Source organism: Hypoxylon fragiforme, assembly GCF_022984875.1.
Source record: "Hypoxylon fragiforme strain CBS 206.31 chromosome Unknown GGS25scaffold_12, whole genome shotgun sequence".
Taxonomy (NCBI): Eukaryota; Fungi; Ascomycota; class Sordariomycetes; order Xylariales; family Hypoxylaceae; genus Hypoxylon; species Hypoxylon fragiforme.
In genome coordinates this window covers 1,521-17,452 of record NW_026054767.1, presented here as the reverse complement: position 1 = coordinate 17,452, position 15,932 = coordinate 1,521, and the positions used below count along the sequence as shown (strand labels likewise).

The 15,932-nt window shown below is 50.7% G+C and overlaps 5 protein-coding genes across 5 annotated transcripts; 4 read left to right on the top strand and 1 right to left on the bottom strand.

Annotated features, from left to right (window-relative positions):
• Positions 1-1,086: 1,086 nt before the first annotated feature.
• On the top strand, positions 1,087-2,797 carry GGS25DRAFT_528729 (GroES-like protein; the record flags this gene model as incomplete). The annotated part of the gene is made up of 2 exons (XM_049265215.1): positions 1,087-2,065; positions 2,164-2,797. The coding sequence occupies exons 1-2, from the start codon at positions 1,695-1,697 to the stop codon at positions 2,795-2,797; spliced, it is 1,005 nt and encodes a 334-aa protein (XP_049111922.1). The 5' UTR covers positions 1,087-1,694.
• A 532-nt stretch (positions 2,798-3,329) lies between these two features.
• Positions 3,330-4,957, bottom strand: GGS25DRAFT_101005 (NADP-dependent oxidoreductase domain-containing protein). The gene is made up of 2 exons (XM_049255960.1): positions 3,884-4,957; positions 3,330-3,806 (listed from the first exon to the last, which is right to left on the bottom strand). Exons 1-2 carry the CDS (start codon positions 4,595-4,597, stop codon positions 3,516-3,518), a joined length of 1,005 nt encoding a protein of 334 aa, XP_049111921.1. The 5' UTR covers positions 4,598-4,957; the 3' UTR covers positions 3,330-3,515.
• A 1,122-nt stretch (positions 4,958-6,079) lies between these two features.
• On the top strand, positions 6,080-7,966 carry GGS25DRAFT_100989 (FAD binding domain-containing protein). The gene is made up of 4 exons (XM_049255959.1): positions 6,080-6,513; positions 6,581-6,794; positions 6,854-7,242; positions 7,304-7,966. Exons 1-4 carry the CDS (start codon positions 6,238-6,240, stop codon positions 7,958-7,960), a joined length of 1,536 nt encoding a protein of 511 aa, XP_049111920.1. The 5' UTR covers positions 6,080-6,237; the 3' UTR covers positions 7,961-7,966.
• An 860-nt stretch (positions 7,967-8,826) lies between these two features.
• Positions 8,827-11,235, top strand: GGS25DRAFT_528728 (heterokaryon incompatibility protein-domain-containing protein; the record flags this gene model as incomplete). The annotated part of the gene is made up of 1 exon (XM_049265214.1): positions 8,827-11,235. The coding sequence occupies one exon, from the start codon at positions 8,827-8,829 to the stop codon at positions 11,233-11,235; it is 2,409 nt and encodes an 802-aa protein (XP_049111919.1).
• A 2,996-nt stretch (positions 11,236-14,231) lies between these two features.
• GGS25DRAFT_100958 (PLAC8-domain-containing protein) lies at positions 14,232-15,246 on the top strand. Its single transcript, XM_049255958.1, has 3 exons — positions 14,232-14,702; positions 14,792-14,906; positions 14,974-15,246. Exons 1-3 carry the CDS (start codon positions 14,375-14,377, stop codon positions 15,227-15,229), a joined length of 699 nt encoding a protein of 232 aa, XP_049111918.1. The 5' UTR covers positions 14,232-14,374; the 3' UTR covers positions 15,230-15,246.
• Positions 15,247-15,932: the final 686 nt, after the last annotated feature.

Sequence of the window (15,932 nt, the reverse complement as noted above, 5' to 3'; positions counted from 1 at the left end):
TGGGGGACCTGGTGCTGCCGCGGCACGACAAGCAGCACTACCCACTTCTACCACATCGAGAACCCGTCGGCCAGCCCTGGAGCCAGATGAACCGCATCCTGGCGGACGCGTGGGGATCAAGGAGCTGATTCCCTGAAGGAGTGGTCCCAGCGTGTGAGGGATGCGCCAGAGGAATAACCCGGCTGCGGCGCTCGTCGACTTCCTCGATAGCAATTATCCGCATGTCGTGTGGCGGGCTGGTGCTGGAACCCAAGAACACGCTCGAGCACTCGCAGACCTTGTCTGCGGTGGGCCCGGTGAGCGAGGAGGTGGTCAGGAAGTACATCTATGTGTGGAAGGAGATTGGATTCTTGAACAAATAGTTTACCTAACTTGTAGGGGTTATAATACTTACGAATGTAGGAACTTGGTGGAGATTGTAAGTTTTAAACATTGTTGGCTGGTTTCTTGGTTACGGTTAGAATCATCTGGATAGAGGGCATAAATTGTAGTTTTATTTTTTGGCATAGTCGAGGTTAGGTAGTTTGCTTTATTTCATTGCATATTCGTTCATGATATGACTTTCATTGACTTTTATCAATAATCATTTTCCTAGCATAGTTCAATAAGATGTGAGAGCAGTACCTATCAATGGAGTACGAAGTGTGAACAATCCATCACATCTAACCTACTTAAGTTCCCAGCTCCTTTATTCTATCACATCCATACACTTAATTAAGGCGCATGTCTCATCACTTAACAGGCCTAGAACCCTTTCAACGAAATGTAATGGCAACATCTTCGTTTTGCCCTTGAGTACCTGCCTAGCCTTTATCTCCCATAGGACCTGGTAGCCATCAACAATAATTGTCATACACTCCATACATAGTTACTGCATACCTAGTCCCTGGCCCTCTAATTGCGGTATTACTTAGGTTGACATATTGATTAGGTACCAATCGGTTCTATGGAACCCTCAGGTTCTTAAGCCGGTCCATTCCCCTGAATTTCGAACTGCTGTGCCGCTCTCTCGTCTTTTCTTCCCCCTTTTTGCCCTTTTCGTCAAATGTTGGTTGCAGTACCACTAACAATTCCACCCATTGGGATTCGTCATCTCGCTCTTATGTCGCTATTATATCATTGTCGGTTCCAAGGTTATCACCATTCCCGTTTATCTCGCTGTTAGTATGAGCACTTCCACATCATCGTGTTGCGAACATAGCAACTGAGTAACTCCGTTTGGGGCTCAATCACGATTTTCAATTCTTCCCTACATACCTCCCTAGCCTAATAGGTACATATTATATGCTGCAGTAAGCCACTGACGACAGCTGCACGCTTACCTAAGAGCAGGCTCGCCATGTGTGTAACTTGTCAACCATTGAGTCTCAGGGACTTAAAACTTATTTCCGATGGCGAAGGACGGCGGTCTTTGTCACCGACTTCGTTTTCCGGTGACGTGATATCTTGCGTTTCTCCGATCAGGCGATGCTTCGGGATAAGTGTCGGGTATACCGCGCCCGAGGAAAAAAAAGCAATCCTTCCCTTCCGTCAAAGCCTGACCGCTCATCACCATATAATGATATTTCACCTAAGTTATTACTTAGGAACTACAGCTCGCCAAGCCAAATCCTCAATCACACTTTACCTCTCTCATTTCCAAAGGAAAGAAATAATAATACACCTTTTAAGTCAGCATCTCACAGTCATTCACCATGTCTATCCAGCAATACCAACTTACCCAAAAGGGCGGGCCGTTTGCCCTCACGAAGGTACCCCTGCCCAAGCCTGGTCCTGGACAAGTCTCCATCCGCCCCCGTGCCGTAGCACTCAACGGGATTGACTGGAAGAACCTTGCATTCGGCGCCATAATCCGGTCTTACCCCGCCGTTCTCGGCATCGATGCCTCCGGAGTAGTCGAGGCGGTCGGTGAGGGCGTCACCGCTTTCAAGGCCGGCGATGAAGTGATGAGCTACGCCCACGGCATCATAGGCCAGGGCGCATTCGCAGAAGTCTACACGGTAGCACAGCACGAGGTTGCCAAGAAGCCTTCCGGCCTAAGCTTTGAGCAGGCCGTCTCTCTGCCGTGAGTACCTACCTACCCGTTTTCTTTCCTCTCCTCGGCCCCCGCATCTTAAAGCTGCTTTGCTACGTCAGTCAGCGCACCTACTAACGCTCCCAAAGCGTCATCTTCCTCACCGCCGCCGCCACCATCGTAGTCGGCCTCAACGTCGAACTGCCCGGCCTCTCCAAGCTGAGCAACCCGAACCAGCCCAAGTCCATCCTCGTCCTCGGCGGCAGCTCCGGCGTCGGCGCCTCCGCCATCCAGCTCCTGCGCATCGCCCTGCCGTCCGTGACCATCATCACAACGAGCTCAGCCCCCCACCACGCGCACCTGAAATCGCTCGGCGCCAACGTCGTCCTAGAGCGCTCCGCACAGTCCGACGCCGCCGCCCTTAAAGCCGCGACGCCGGGTGGCGCGGGCGTGGACGCCGTCATCGACACCGTGGGCGCGGGCCCGGACTCGCCGGCGGTCTTCGAGGCGATCAAGGCCGACGGCCCCAAGCTGTACGCGCTCGTCGTCACGCGGCCCGATGCCAAGCTGCCCGCCGGGCTACAGTCGACGCTTGTCGGCGCCGAGAACATCCTCAAGCAGGAGCCGACCGCGCTGCAGTACCTGGTCAAGATTGTGGAGGAGGGCAAGTTCAAGCTGCCGATCAAGATCGAGGTGGTGGGCAAGGGGTTCGAGGCGATAGAGAAGGGGCTGGGGAGGTTCCCGGCGAATGTTAGTGGTACGAAGTTGGTTGTTACCCTGTGAGATGGCTAGATAAATGGATATCTTAAAAGTCATAAAAGTTAGGCAGGCATAAGTAGAATCATGAAATAAGCATCAATGATATAAAATAATGAGACAAAATCATTATCAACTTTGTTGCTCTTAAGCTTGTGGCGTGTTTAATGGTGAGATACTATGTATTGTATAGCCCTTGGTTAGGTTAGTAATGTCCAAAGTTGAATAACTAGGTGCTTGCTAAATAGTTCCAAGGTTGCCACCTGGGACACCCTGAAGGCTTCCAGCCCTGGATATTCTTACGCGCTAAGTGAAGCTTAAGCAGCCCTAAAAGCCGCCCAAGCGTACTAAAAAGGCACCTTGCAGGGCCTAAGATCCTTCGTGAGTCGTGACTTGTGAGAACGGCATAACCCGGTACCTGGACCCCTGGATTACGGGGCATATCCACTGTAACCCCACTATATCTCTAGCTGGTGGGGGCTTCCAATAGTTACTATTGTCAGGTGGGCTTCAAGGTTGCGTCTAGAGCCAAGAACATCGCATCGCAATTATGAACGTTACGACTTCACCACTTCACGTAACACCCTTACTATCACAGAATAGTTAAAGCTTAAGTGACTTTTTTTTACTACATTTGTCTAAATGCTACCTATGTAAGTACTAGACTAGTTGCCACCTTCCCCCTTTAATTCTACCAAATGCGCTTAAGCCATTATCCCTAACCCCAACCCTTACATTTACCTTTCTACCGCCAAAGCATCCCCTCCAGCTGGGCGTTGTACCTCCCACCCTGGATCTTGAACGAGGCCAGGATCTCATCCAGCTGCGCCTTCTCCTCGGCCGAGAGACTGACGTCCTTGGTGTTCTCCTCGACGCGCTCGGGCGACGTCGCGCCGGGGATCGGGATGATGGTGCCGGCCTGGGGCGAGTCGTTGTGCGCGCGGATCCAGGCGAGCGCGAGCTGCGCGGGCGTGACGCCGGTTTTTGTCGCGAAGAACTTGAGCTTCTCGACGAGCTCGAGGTTCTTGTTGAAGTTCTGGGAATGGAGATTGAAATTAGTCTGTGGTTCTCTGCGCAGTGCAAGTAAACTGCACCGGGAAAGGGGGTTCTTACCTCAGGCTGGAAGCGGTCGAACCGGCGCCGGATATCACCTTCGGGGATATCATCCACGGACTTGATCTGACCGGTAAGGAAACCACGGCCCAGCGGCGAGTACGCGACCAGCGGAATATCCAGCTTCTTCGCCGTCGCCGCCACGCCGTTCGTCAGCAAGTCGGGGGTCCAGAGCGAGAACTCGACTTCCACCAGGCTGAGGGGGTAGATGGCGTTCGCCTTCTCGATGGTCTGCGCGCCAGCCTCGCTGATGCCGACGCCGCCGATCTTGCCGGCCGCCACCAACTCCCCGAGCGCGCCCAGCGTCTCCTCGAGCGGGACGTTAGGGTCTACACGGGTCGGGCCGAGGATGTCGATCTTCTTGGCGCCGCCGAGGTGCTTGATGCAGGCGTCGGCGCAGGCGATGACCTGGTCGTGCTTGACGGTCGGGCGCATGGTCTTGAAGTCGACGCAGCTCTTGATGAAGAGCGTCACCTTGCTCGCGTCCTCCGGGTGCGCCTCGAAGTAGCGCCGGATGAGGGCCAGCCCGGCCGACGGCTCCGGCATCCCGTAGTAGTCGCCGCTGGACCAGAAGGTGGCGCCCTGCGCGATGGCCTTCTTCATCGCCGCGAAGGCCTGCGCGTCCGGCGTGTGCTTGGGCCGCCAGGTCATGCCCATGAGCCCGAAGCCCGTGGCGCACTTGGGCTTGAAGACGGAGCTGGGGGATGGAGGCATGGTTGTAGGTTTTAGGTAGGTGCTTAGGGTAAGTAAGGAGGTAAGGTGAGGTAAAGATAGTATCTTAGTCAAATAAATCTCGTGAATGGGTATTAGAGGATAACTTGAGAGGAGCGATGCCAAGTTTTCATCTACGGTTTATCAACACAACTCCATTTTTATTCTTAAAAGCTCATCAAGACAATACTCGAAATTATGGACATAACGGAACGGGATAAGATAACGGAGCGGGATAAGCGACGTAAACATGCCTCGGTTTTACCACCCTTACATCGGGGTCGGGTTTCAAAGATGGACGATGATAGGGAGGAAAAGCTCAATTGGGCTGAAAGCGAATTCTGGGATTAAAGGGTGTGCGAGATTAGCGAGTGGCGCGGTCTCGGGATAACCAGATCACTTTAAATCCGCATTATGACAGGTCTGGAAAATGTTACACGCGGGCCGTAAATGCGTGCCTGACGATCTGTTATACCAACAAGTCTTTTGTGTTGCAATTTATGTCGGACGGGATAGGCATTAGTGGTACTACATTGCTCCTTTTTGTGACTACAAATCAAATAGAACCGGCATCTAGTCGGCGTAGCTCCTTTTCCCCTTTTTCCCCCATGAAAAAAGAAGGATTTTTGAGCCACCGAGGTTTATTTCGACAACCATGCTCACAGCCTCTCGACTTAGGACTTTGTTCCAAAGCGCCAAGACCACCACGTCGAGTCACTGCTTACTTGCCTTGCACGACCATTTCCTCTAATCTGCCCAGGTACCTAGGTTGGTAGGCTCGGGAGCTGAGCTGTTAGTCGGATAGGTGCCTAGGTCGGTCAGCAGGCATACACATGGCCATAGCAGGCTAGCGATTGACATTTCTCATCAACTAAGCAGGGTTAATGTCGGGGACCAACTAATCAGACTGTCAACAGTTGAAAGCCACATTCCAAGAGGGGGGAGGAGGAGGAGAAGGCTGTAAGAAACTCCACGATTCAGAAGTACAATACACCCGAACCTGGAATCTGGTGTGTGTCTCCTGCAACCAAGCTTTCGGTAGATGACCACAGCGACGATTACGAAGGATTCCTTAGGGCGAGTCCAGGCTTGGGGGGATGCTAGCCGACGTTCATGGATCTTCGATTATAGAGAAATCGGAAAATCCTTCCCGGCTACTACCCGTAAAATGTCTTTAACGTCATATTTAGGCTTTCGCCATGCTGATATAGGCAGCGTGGGTGAGGAAAACGGAGTATCCAGAAGTCTTGGTATCAGGGGTGCTCGGGGATCGTGGAAGGGGAGGGGCGTGAGTCGGGAAAATGCCCCAGATTCAGTTCAGCTCTAAGCCTTGTTCTTCAGCTAAGCGTGCAGTTAAGCGTGCCTCACTGGGGTGCCCTGGTGGTGTCGGTCTTCATTGCTAGTTGGGGTTGATGACTTCCGAAATCTCTCTTGGTCTAAAGTTCGCCGATGATGAGAGGCGCACAACTTGATGACAGGCACAATTCCATGAGAGGAGCTGTCAGCTTAGCTATGGATATAAAGTATGGTGTATCGTGGGTCTCTTTTTGACAGGAAACCTCATCGCATCATCCGACAGCTTCCTTCTCTGATCCAGTCAAAAGGAAAAAGCGAGTTCTCCCGTTTGCATTGCCCGTCCAATCATGCTCTCCCGCACCATCCTCAACGCGCTGGCGATCTTCGCCTCCGCAGCTACAGCTAGCCCTACCTCGTGGAGTACCAGCAGCGGCGACGCTCTTGTGCAATACTTAGAAGAGAGGGCAGCTCCTGCGCTGAACTTCAAATTTTCTTCTCACGGCTCAATCGTCACCCCTGACTCTCCTCAGTGGGAGAACGACACGTCGAGATGGTCGACCTGGAGCGCTCCCTCGTACAGCGTCGCATTCTTTCCCGGTGAAGAGCGTGATGTCTCCGTTGCTGTATGTAAATCAACGCAGATATTGTTCATGGGTACCTAGGAAGTAACTGACATGACCATGTGTTTAGCTCAAGTACATGTCCAGCCACAACATCTCATGGCTAGCCATGGGCGGCGGCCACGGCAACACACTCACATTGGCTACTGCGCAGAACGTTGTATTGATCAACATGGAGAGAATCAACAAGATCACGATGAATCCCGACAAGTCTGTTTCCGTGGGTGGCGGAGCTTTGTTTGGAGACCTCTACCCAGTCGTTTATGCTGCCGGCAGAGAGCTACGTAAGTGCTGACATATTTCACATTTCTCACATTTCTCTCTGGCTAACACAAGGCTACAGCCCTCGGCGCTTGCGCATGCGTCGGTGTCGGTGGTGCCAGCCTCGGTGGCGGTCACAGCCGTCTCCAGGGCAAGTACGGCTTGATCGTCGACGCAATCACCAAGATGCGAGTCGTTCTATGGGATGGCTCTGTCCTTGACGTATCCGAAACCAAGAACTCCGACTTGTTCTGGGCTATGCGAGGAGCTGGCCACAATTTTGGCATCGTTCTCGAGTTCACATACAAGACTTGGCCTCTGCAGAACGGTGGTCTGACTTACAACGCCGACATGACCTTTACCAGCGATTCTCTAGCCGGTGTTTTGGGTGTCATCAACGACCTCATCCCAACCCTAGACGCAGGTCTCGCATTGGACATGTTCATCTACTATGACCCACCCACCCAAGAGGTAAGCGATATTCTTCTGAACGTCGGAGTATTGAGTTCGCATACTAACTAAACCCAATTAGATTGTCTCCTTCCTCAACATCGTGTACGCCGGTACTCTAGAGCAAGGAAACAAATTCACCGATCTCTTCGCGACCAAGAACGCGAGCGGAACCCACATCGAGCGTCTCACCCTCAACGTGACGATGATCCCCTGGGAGCGGATCCCCCACGAGGCCGCCAACGGCATCATCGACCTCGCCTGCACCGAAGGGTTCGAGTACAACACCTTCACGGTGAACATGGGCAAGTTCGACATCCCGCAGCAGCTCGAGCTGTACGACTCGTACGTGGACCTAGTCACAAACAACCCGCTGGCGTCGAGCTCGCTCATCTTCTACGAGGTGTTCGGGCAGCAGGCGGTGGTGGCGCAGGACCCGGCGAAGACGGCGGCGGGCAACCGCGACTACTCGGCGATCCTCGCGGTGCTGCAGACGACGTACACGGACGAGAGCGTGGCGGGCGTCGCCGACGCCTGGGGCCGCCGCTGGCGCGACGACATCTTCAAGCCCGAGCACTCGGGCTACCCCGTCGAGTCCGTCTACATGAACTACGCCCACGGCGACGAGCCCCTGCAGGCCATGTACGGCTGGGAGCCCTGGCGCCTCGAGCGCCTCCGCAGCCTCAAGAAGCGCTACGATCCTCACGGGTTCTTCAACTTTTACAACTCGGTGCTTTGAGATGGGGGCTATTAAGTATAGCTGTTGTGTGGGCAGATGCTTGTGTTGGTGATGGGTGTGTAGTGAAAGTTGCGAAGAGGAAGGTTTATTGGTGGCCGATATCCCCCTTTCCAGTTAGCTAAATGGTCCGGGAGGGGTTTGTAGTTGAGGAGTTTCTTGTACAAAGCTTTTAATTCTTCCACCCACCTGGGCATAAAGCAAACCTAGGTGCCTACCTAGGTTAGAGCGATTCTTCGTGACTTTCGAACTTGACCCCTTGGAAGTTGAACCTAGGTGGTGGCTGCTATGTATCTTGTTGCAGTACAACTGCAACCAAGAAGAAGGAAGAGGAAAGGAAGAAAGCTTGCTTTATTCCTAACTACGATGGCAGAGTGCCAACATATGGCCATAAGGGCCATATGGCTCTAGTGGAGCCTAAGGGTGCCTGAGGCACCTGCAACAGTTCGTTGCAATGCCCATGTAGGTATTTTGCGATTACGTCTTTTGAAATGTAACTGTAGCTGCATAGGTAGGGTGAGTAGGTAGGCATTTTAAATGCACCCTGGCGTGAGCACAGAAAATAGACACCTACCTGCATCTTTGGGCTCATATGACATTTATTAGAGAGAAAAGCAAAGGAAGAAAGAAGGCAGCGATTGTTTATTCCAGCTATAATATCATATCTACCTACTTGATGCCCATTATATAATAAGCACCTACCTACCTAGGTAGATATGTCTATCCAACCTGACTTAGATGAGAGGGAACCCCCGGCCTCTCTATCTTCTACTTTCACCTGTCGCTGGCATCATCCATCATGCATGAATCCAGATATTACTATCAAGGATTCAATCCCTTTCTGTAAATCATGCCACAGCAAGCCGTCAATGGAAGATATCCTTTCCGAGCAACGCTCCTTCAACTTAAACGTGACACAGCCGCCCCCCGATGAACCTGCGCAAGATAAGAAACTCTGGTGGCCTCGAACAGTAGCTTATCGTGATGGAAATTTGTCCGATGGTACCAACGCCGGTACTGTTCCGCTGTCTCGATATGGTGGTGGTGGTGGTGTAGAACGTGCCACGTTGGCCACCACCACGCAGTCTGCAATCTACCCTGTTACTCTTGCGTCGAATGAATTCCGACTGCTGTGCCTGACTACCGGTCCCGACAAGGATTCCCCTACACATGTTACCTTAGAAACTCATAGCGACGAATACCATCCCGAGTATGAGGCAGTCTCATATACATGGGCTGGAGATGACGGGGATGCCTCACTGTGTCGTCCGATATTCATCGGCCCGTATTGGGATGTCCTTTTCCAGACACAGAACTGCTGGGACCTGGTTCGATTTATGCGGCCGACGAGAGGTATACGTCTGATTTGGATCGACTCTCTTTGTATAAACCAGAGAAATATGCAAGAGCGCGCAGAGCAGGTGGCAAAGATGTCACAGATCTACAGGCACTGCACCAAGGTTGTGGTGTACTTGGGACCGGATGTTACACCTACTTTCGATGATCGGTATCCTCGTCGTCAATGGCTTCATGAGATGAGCATAGTATCTATGAAACAAGAACTTGAAAAAATCTTGGAGCGAAAATATTTTAAAAGAATCTGGATTATTCAAGAGTTGGTCTTCGCTCCGCGCATGGCCATGCGTGTTGGCCAGAGAGAGATCAACATCGACTCGAGAACCACTCTCATAAACTGGAACTGGGAAGAATGGCCAACACCGTGGTTTGAGCACGCTTGTCGGCAAAAATTTCTGGTGCAAAACACATGGGATGCTTTAGAGCTTGTCTCCAAATCTCGGTGTACGGATCCCAGAGATCGTTTATTTGCTATACTAGCTCTACTACCTAGCCCCAATCATGGGATTGAGCCAGACTACTCTGTGTCTGCACAACACGTGTGCATTGGGTTCTTCGCGCATTGCCTCTTGGTAGAGCGTACTGGTTGGTTTCTATTTTATGCCACTGGCGTTCTACCTCAGAGATCAGTTCCTTCATGGGTCCCTGAGTGGAATTCAATAATAGAGTGGAAATATTCCAAGCGTCCAGCTGACTATGAATTTGATAAATTACGCTATGAGCTTCGAATGATGCCGGGCGTTATAGAAGCGCAACACAGACTTATAGAGCTAACCGGCGACTCTGTGGGGGTTGGAAGTGGAGGTAGGCTAGAAAAGTTTCATGAAAGAATTGAGAGAATAGGCAATGATAAACCCTTGGTGTGTTCACGGACTGGTGCCTTGCTTGATATGCGCCTACAGCACTTGTTCACCATACCTCATACTCCTACAAAGATGGGGGCCAGCCAAGAGGGAGGAGAAATCTTCAAGCTGAAGCAAAATACTGGCCCGGCTCTTTACATAGTCAGCAAGGTAGAGCTTGACAAAATAGTTATGCCCGGATGTGACCATATCTTTCACCTCCCCACCGAAACCAGAGAAATTTGGCTAATCCTTCGCGAGGAAAATCAGATGGAAGAGCCGCTACCTGGCTCCACTGCTACTCAACACCCAGTTAAGAAAAACAATGACTATTATTTGGTTGCTGCTTGCTTAGACCTTTCTTTCGGGCTCAAGACCAGGTCCGAAGAACTATACATAGGGGACACGCTATATGGAGAAATCCGGAGATTGCAGAACATCTTGAACACGACTTCAATTGGGCTGAGCTCGATGTTCCATATAGTATTCTTTGACACAGGTTTAGAATCGATTGTCGAAAAAGTGAAGTTGCCTCGGTTAGGATACGCACCGGGATACAAGCATTGGGATATATATTGGATGATTTTACCGGTGTGCTTTGGATTATTCAGGGAGCAGTGGCTTGAGGAGCCGTGTTTCGACGCTTCCTACTTATCTTGTCTTGACCCAAAATATCAGCCCGAAGATGTCAGCGGCTATTTCAGAATAAAAATACCCGGACCGCCCAGAGAGTGGATATATCGATCAACACAGGGCAGTCTTCAATGGAAGATTGATGATGGTGAATGGCAAACGTCTCCACGAATGCCCTCAGGCGACGACGGGTTAGTGCGGAGCACTCAACTTAGGGTTCGGAAAGACGAGATTCGGAATGAGATTTATGAATTATCTAAGGAACTTTGGATTTTACGATCGTTGGAATTGCTACGAAAATATTCCGTCATTTCTACTTCCTCTACTCTTCCAGAGCTTGTGGACGCAATCACAAACCCCCGAGAGGAATACAAATCCATCATGACACAGGATTGGCGTCGTGAATTTACTGTTGATGGAAGGTTTTACGATGTAAATATAAAGTAGTGTTGCAGGTGCCTCAGGCACCCTTAGGCTCCACTAGAGCCATATGGCCCTTATGGCCATATATTGGCACTCCGCCATCGTAGTTAGGAATAAAGCAAGCTTTCTTCCTTTCCTCTTCCTTCTTCTTGGTTGCAGTTGTACTGTAACACGAAAATTACATCTCATACAGAGGAATGTGCCTAGATAAACTGTTTCGTATACTGCTTAGTAGGTAGGTATATACCTAATAGTGAGTTTATTTGGATAACAAGAAGTCATAGGTTAGTTACCTAGGTATATTAATCATAGAGTAATAACATATGATAAACCTATTGGTCGTCATTCTAACATATCCATCGTGTCGCCAAATCGAAACGCATAGGTGGTGGGTAAGGTTAGAGGCATGGCCCTGAGGTTATATCTCTTCTGGGGCATTTCATGTAAGGCTCCTCTCGATTCGCAGTGCCTTCGGGCTTCCGTGTAGAACCTCCTCATGCCTTCCCGTCAAACTTGGTCAGATAGTCGACTCTATCATATGCGAAATGACTTTACAGTTCTGTCGATTTGGTGAATATCATAGACGGTGCTAGGGATGTCGCGACTTCGTGTGAGCGTGAAGGTACTCGAGCGATGAAGACGCGAGCCCCAGGTGCATCCACACCGCTAACAATGGCCTGTGATTACAATTCAACATACAGACATACAGGGGTGAAGCGGCTTCACATCGAATCTGGAAAGGTGCGTTTCCAAATATGACCATTTTGTCGAGTCAGAAATGTCATATTATAAAAACTACTAAAAAAAGAAAACTACTTCATTGAGTACTCCATCGGATTATTCATGAAACACCACACCTTTTGGAATTTGCGGCGCGGAAGATGACAAGTCGGAACAGAAGAAAATGGAATGCTGCGCTTATGCGTTAGGTAGATCGAATACCGATTGGAATCCGTGAATGTAACTGTTGGCGTGAGGAGGCTTGTACTGTAGGTACATCGTGCTGCTGATCGTCTGCTAAATATAGCAACCGTCCGTCATCAACTGTTGTCTTAAACCTGTGCCGCCTGTGGATGTTGAGCATTTCATGACTGTGTACTATTGCCCAGCCCTGAGTGATAGAGGTTATTAGTACCTGAGTATTAATTATAGGTAAACACCAAATGGATATTTGAACCTCGAGAGTCAAGGAAAAGAAATCTAGCCTAGGCAGCTGTTTGGCAGAAGTCTTTATTTACCTGGGCAAGACCAAAGATCATCACAACACCATCATAAGGTGCAGTGCCCCATGTTTCCCCAAGGCCCTAAAACCCTAGCAATGGCTTCTGCCTTACGCCGCCTATTTAACCCTGGCCTAGGGCTGAATGATAGACATATTATTACACGTACCTGGTAGGGAGGTCATACCAACTGGATGTGGACTAATGGAGCTACATATATTATTCTGTTGCGGAGTATTACACCACTGATCAGTTTGTATCATGCATCACACATGTTGTAACTTGTAACTCGTCTAATGTGCCGTTTCGAGCTTAGAAATTAGCATGCCTTGTTCGTATCCTAGCTCACCTACCAATGTAAAATATATAACTAGACTCACTAAGGGTATGGTAGCCCAATAAGACATCTGTGCCAAAATCAAAAATTAAGATTGACTATTCCGAATTTAGAAATTAAGAACAGTGCTACGAGTACGTGAAAAGAGTGGATTGTACTTAGAGAGGCTTATGGATAAGTAAATACTGTTATATACGTGTACAGCTTGCATAAAAAGTACTTAAGCTACCATACTACTTTATATAGTAAGCTAAGTACTGGTTATATCCCTTTTTCCTACATACCTAATAACTTGCATGTACGATGCATTTATGATTTAAACGTGACTTTTATTAATAAGCGTAAAAGGCACTAAGCTAGTTACCTACTTGTTACACACACTTCTTAGCCACATATACCCTAGCCACATATACCATAGCCACATATACCCTAGCCACATATACCCTAGCCACATATACCCTAGCCACATATCCCTTACCTATACCTACCACATTTCGTATTAATCAAAGGTCTAGCCTCTTATGTTGAATAATTTTCTGATACATATAGCTACATATATGCAACCAAATCCAATTGAAAGTGCATTCAATTAAGAATTGATTGATATAGGTCTCGAATTGAGGCGATACGTGGTTGCAAAGTTAATCAACTAAATAGGTGGCAGGCCGGACGGCACGTGATCACCCCTAGAGCCATAGTAAGAGCCCTTGTAGCCACGCTAGGAGCCCTTGGAGCCGCCTGGAGGTCACGCTAAGGGGTATCACGTGATGACACACGATATATCTACCTGAATAACCTTTCAACCAGATATCGCACCAGTATGCAACCTACATCATTCAATCCGTAATTAAATGAGCTTTTGATTGATACCGGTTGCATATATGTAGCTATATGTTTCAGAAAACTATCCATGTGGGAATAGTTATTACATAATCTTATATAGCCATGTCACATGACCATACGGGTAAAAAATATGACATTTTTAAGAAAATACTATTCAATTATCCAGTATAACTAGCTAAAGTACCGATATACATGCCTTTCTTTCTTAAAAGGTGGGACTGCCTACTAAATTCGGAATAGCTCAATCATTATTTTCATTTTGGCACAGCTGTCTTATTGGGCCACCGTAAAGGGGATAGACACACTAAGGGGGTCTGGGCCATCGTTGAACAAATACACTACTTCGTATATATGTACCTAAAGAAAAGGAAATGAGGACCGAGTCCGAACCCCTGTGCAACTATAACTCAGCCGCAGATTAGCTTGCAGATCTAATGATGACATTAACGTGTTTATGCTGGACCGTGAATCCATCATTAACGTGATTCGGGGTCTGCCAAAGGCTGTGCCATCACCTGTCTTTCTAGGTAGGTGCTAGGTAAAGCAGCCTAGTCAGACCTTTATTAACCAAGAATCACCCCTGAAAGATAAATGTCGATTTGAATTCTGTTCTTTTGATCCTTTTTCTTCTCTAAATTGATCATACCACCCAGTTGGCCTCGTTCGTTTATTCGTAAACTTCAACAACTTACCATCCGCGCGCAAAAACGATACGCAACTTTTAGTCGGCCAAAACCAGCCCAAAATAAATCAGGCAGACACAATGGATATCTCTCAGGAGAAATATGTGGTGGCAAGCGGGCCCGAATACCCTCACAACACCGAGCCTCAGTATCAGTACCACCCACAGCAGCCAATGCAAGGCCAACCGCCTGTACAATCGCCTCCCATACAAGAACACTACAAGAGTCCAGAATCGCAACCGCAACAACAACAAGCATATCCGCCTCAACAACAGCACCCCTACCCTCACCAACACCAACCACTAGACCGGTCGGCGTTTGGCCAGCAAGGCGGTAAATGGCAGGCGAGTCTCTGCGACTGCTCGCCATGCACAAGCTGCCTGCTATCATGGTGTTTCCCATGTCTCCGTAAGCGCCACACCTCCATCGCAACCCTCCCCCCCCAAAAAAAAGAGTAAAAGAAAGGAAAGAAGATACTAACACGACATGTCCCATAGTCCTCGGACAGACCTCCGAGCGAATCCGGGACCCATCGATGCAGACCGCGGACATGATGAACAGCGACTGCATGATCCACGGGCTGATAAACTGCTTTACCGGCTGCGGATGGATGTACGTTTTCCACCCTTCCCCCCCACCTACACCAAAAAAAAAGATTGCAAAAACTAACCCCCTTCAGCTACGCAATGCTCAAGCGCTCCGAGATCCGCGAGCGCTACCAGATCGAGGGCAGCGGCTTCGACGACTGCTGCGTGTCGTACTGGTGCCCGTGCTGCGCGCTCACGCAGCAGGACAACGAGGTCGTCATCCGCCAGCGCAACGCCGCGCCCCCCGCCCCCCAGGGATACCAGCCGCAGCCGGGCATGCAGGTTCCCCCAATGCCCGCGCCGCAGCCGGCGTATCAGCAGAATCAGCAGCAGCAAACGCCGCAGTAATTTTTTTATTTTTTGGGAGTTGAGTTGAGTTGAGTTATCTATTCTGTGCATATAAATGGATATGGGGATATATTCGCGTTTGGGGGGGGCGGGGCAGAACTTGAGCGGTTCTTCGCTTGCATGTTGGTTTCGGCCCCAGTGAGAGAAAAAGGGAAAAGAAAGAAGAGGCGGAATGAATCAAAGTTGCGTTTGCGACGTTAACTAGAGTCGCGGGGGGCTTTTCGTTCAACCCCCCCCCCCCCCCCCCACCACCCCCCCCCCCCCCCCCCCCCCCCCCCCCCCACCCCCCCCCCCCCCCCCCCCCCCCCCCCCCCCCCCCCCCCCCCCCCCCCCCCCCCCCCCCCCCCCCCCCCCCCCCCCCCCCCCCCCCCCCCCCCCCCCCCCCCCCCCCCCCCCCCCCCCCCCCCCCCCCCCCCCCCCCCCCCCCCCCCCCCCCCCCCCCCCCCCCCCCCCCCCCCCCCCCCCCCCCCCCCCCCCCCCCCCCCCCCCCCCCCCCCCCCCCCCCCCCCCCCCCCCCCCCCCCCCCCCCCCCCCCCCCCCCCCCCCCCCCCCCCCCCACCCCCCCCCCCCCCCCAACCCCCAACTCCCCCCTTTTTTCGACCGACGCAATGTTCGATGGGGGCTACAAAACGAAGTTCAAGGCTTCGTGCAAATCAATGTTATACCGAAAGTTTTTTACGTTTGGAGGGCTGTGTTGCATAGG

Coding starts and splice junctions, on each gene's coding strand:
- GGS25DRAFT_101005 (XM_049255960.1), bottom strand. CDS start 4,597: ATGCCTCCATCCCCCAGCTCCGTCTTCAAGCCCAAGTGCGCCACGGGC. Junction 3,807..3,883: donor TCGACCGCTTCCAGCCTGAG/GTAAGAACCCCC, acceptor CTCCATTCCCAG/AACTTCAACAAGAACCTCGA.
- GGS25DRAFT_100989 (XM_049255959.1), top strand. CDS start 6,238: ATGCTCTCCCGCACCATCCTCAACGCGCTGGCGATCTTCGCCTCCGCA. Junction 6,514..6,580: donor AGCGTGATGTCTCCGTTGCT/GTATGTAAATCA, acceptor CCATGTGTTTAG/CTCAAGTACATGTCCAGCCA. Junction 7,243..7,303: donor ATGACCCACCCACCCAAGAG/GTAAGCGATATT, acceptor AAACCCAATTAG/ATTGTCTCCTTCCTCAACAT.
- GGS25DRAFT_100958 (XM_049255958.1), top strand. CDS start 14,375: ATGGATATCTCTCAGGAGAAATATGTGGTGGCAAGCGGGCCCGAATAC. Junction 14,703..14,791: donor ATGGTGTTTCCCATGTCTCC/GTAAGCGCCACA, acceptor CATGTCCCATAG/TCCTCGGACAGACCTCCGAG. Junction 14,907..14,973: donor TTTACCGGCTGCGGATGGAT/GTACGTTTTCCA, acceptor AACCCCCTTCAG/CTACGCAATGCTCAAGCGCT.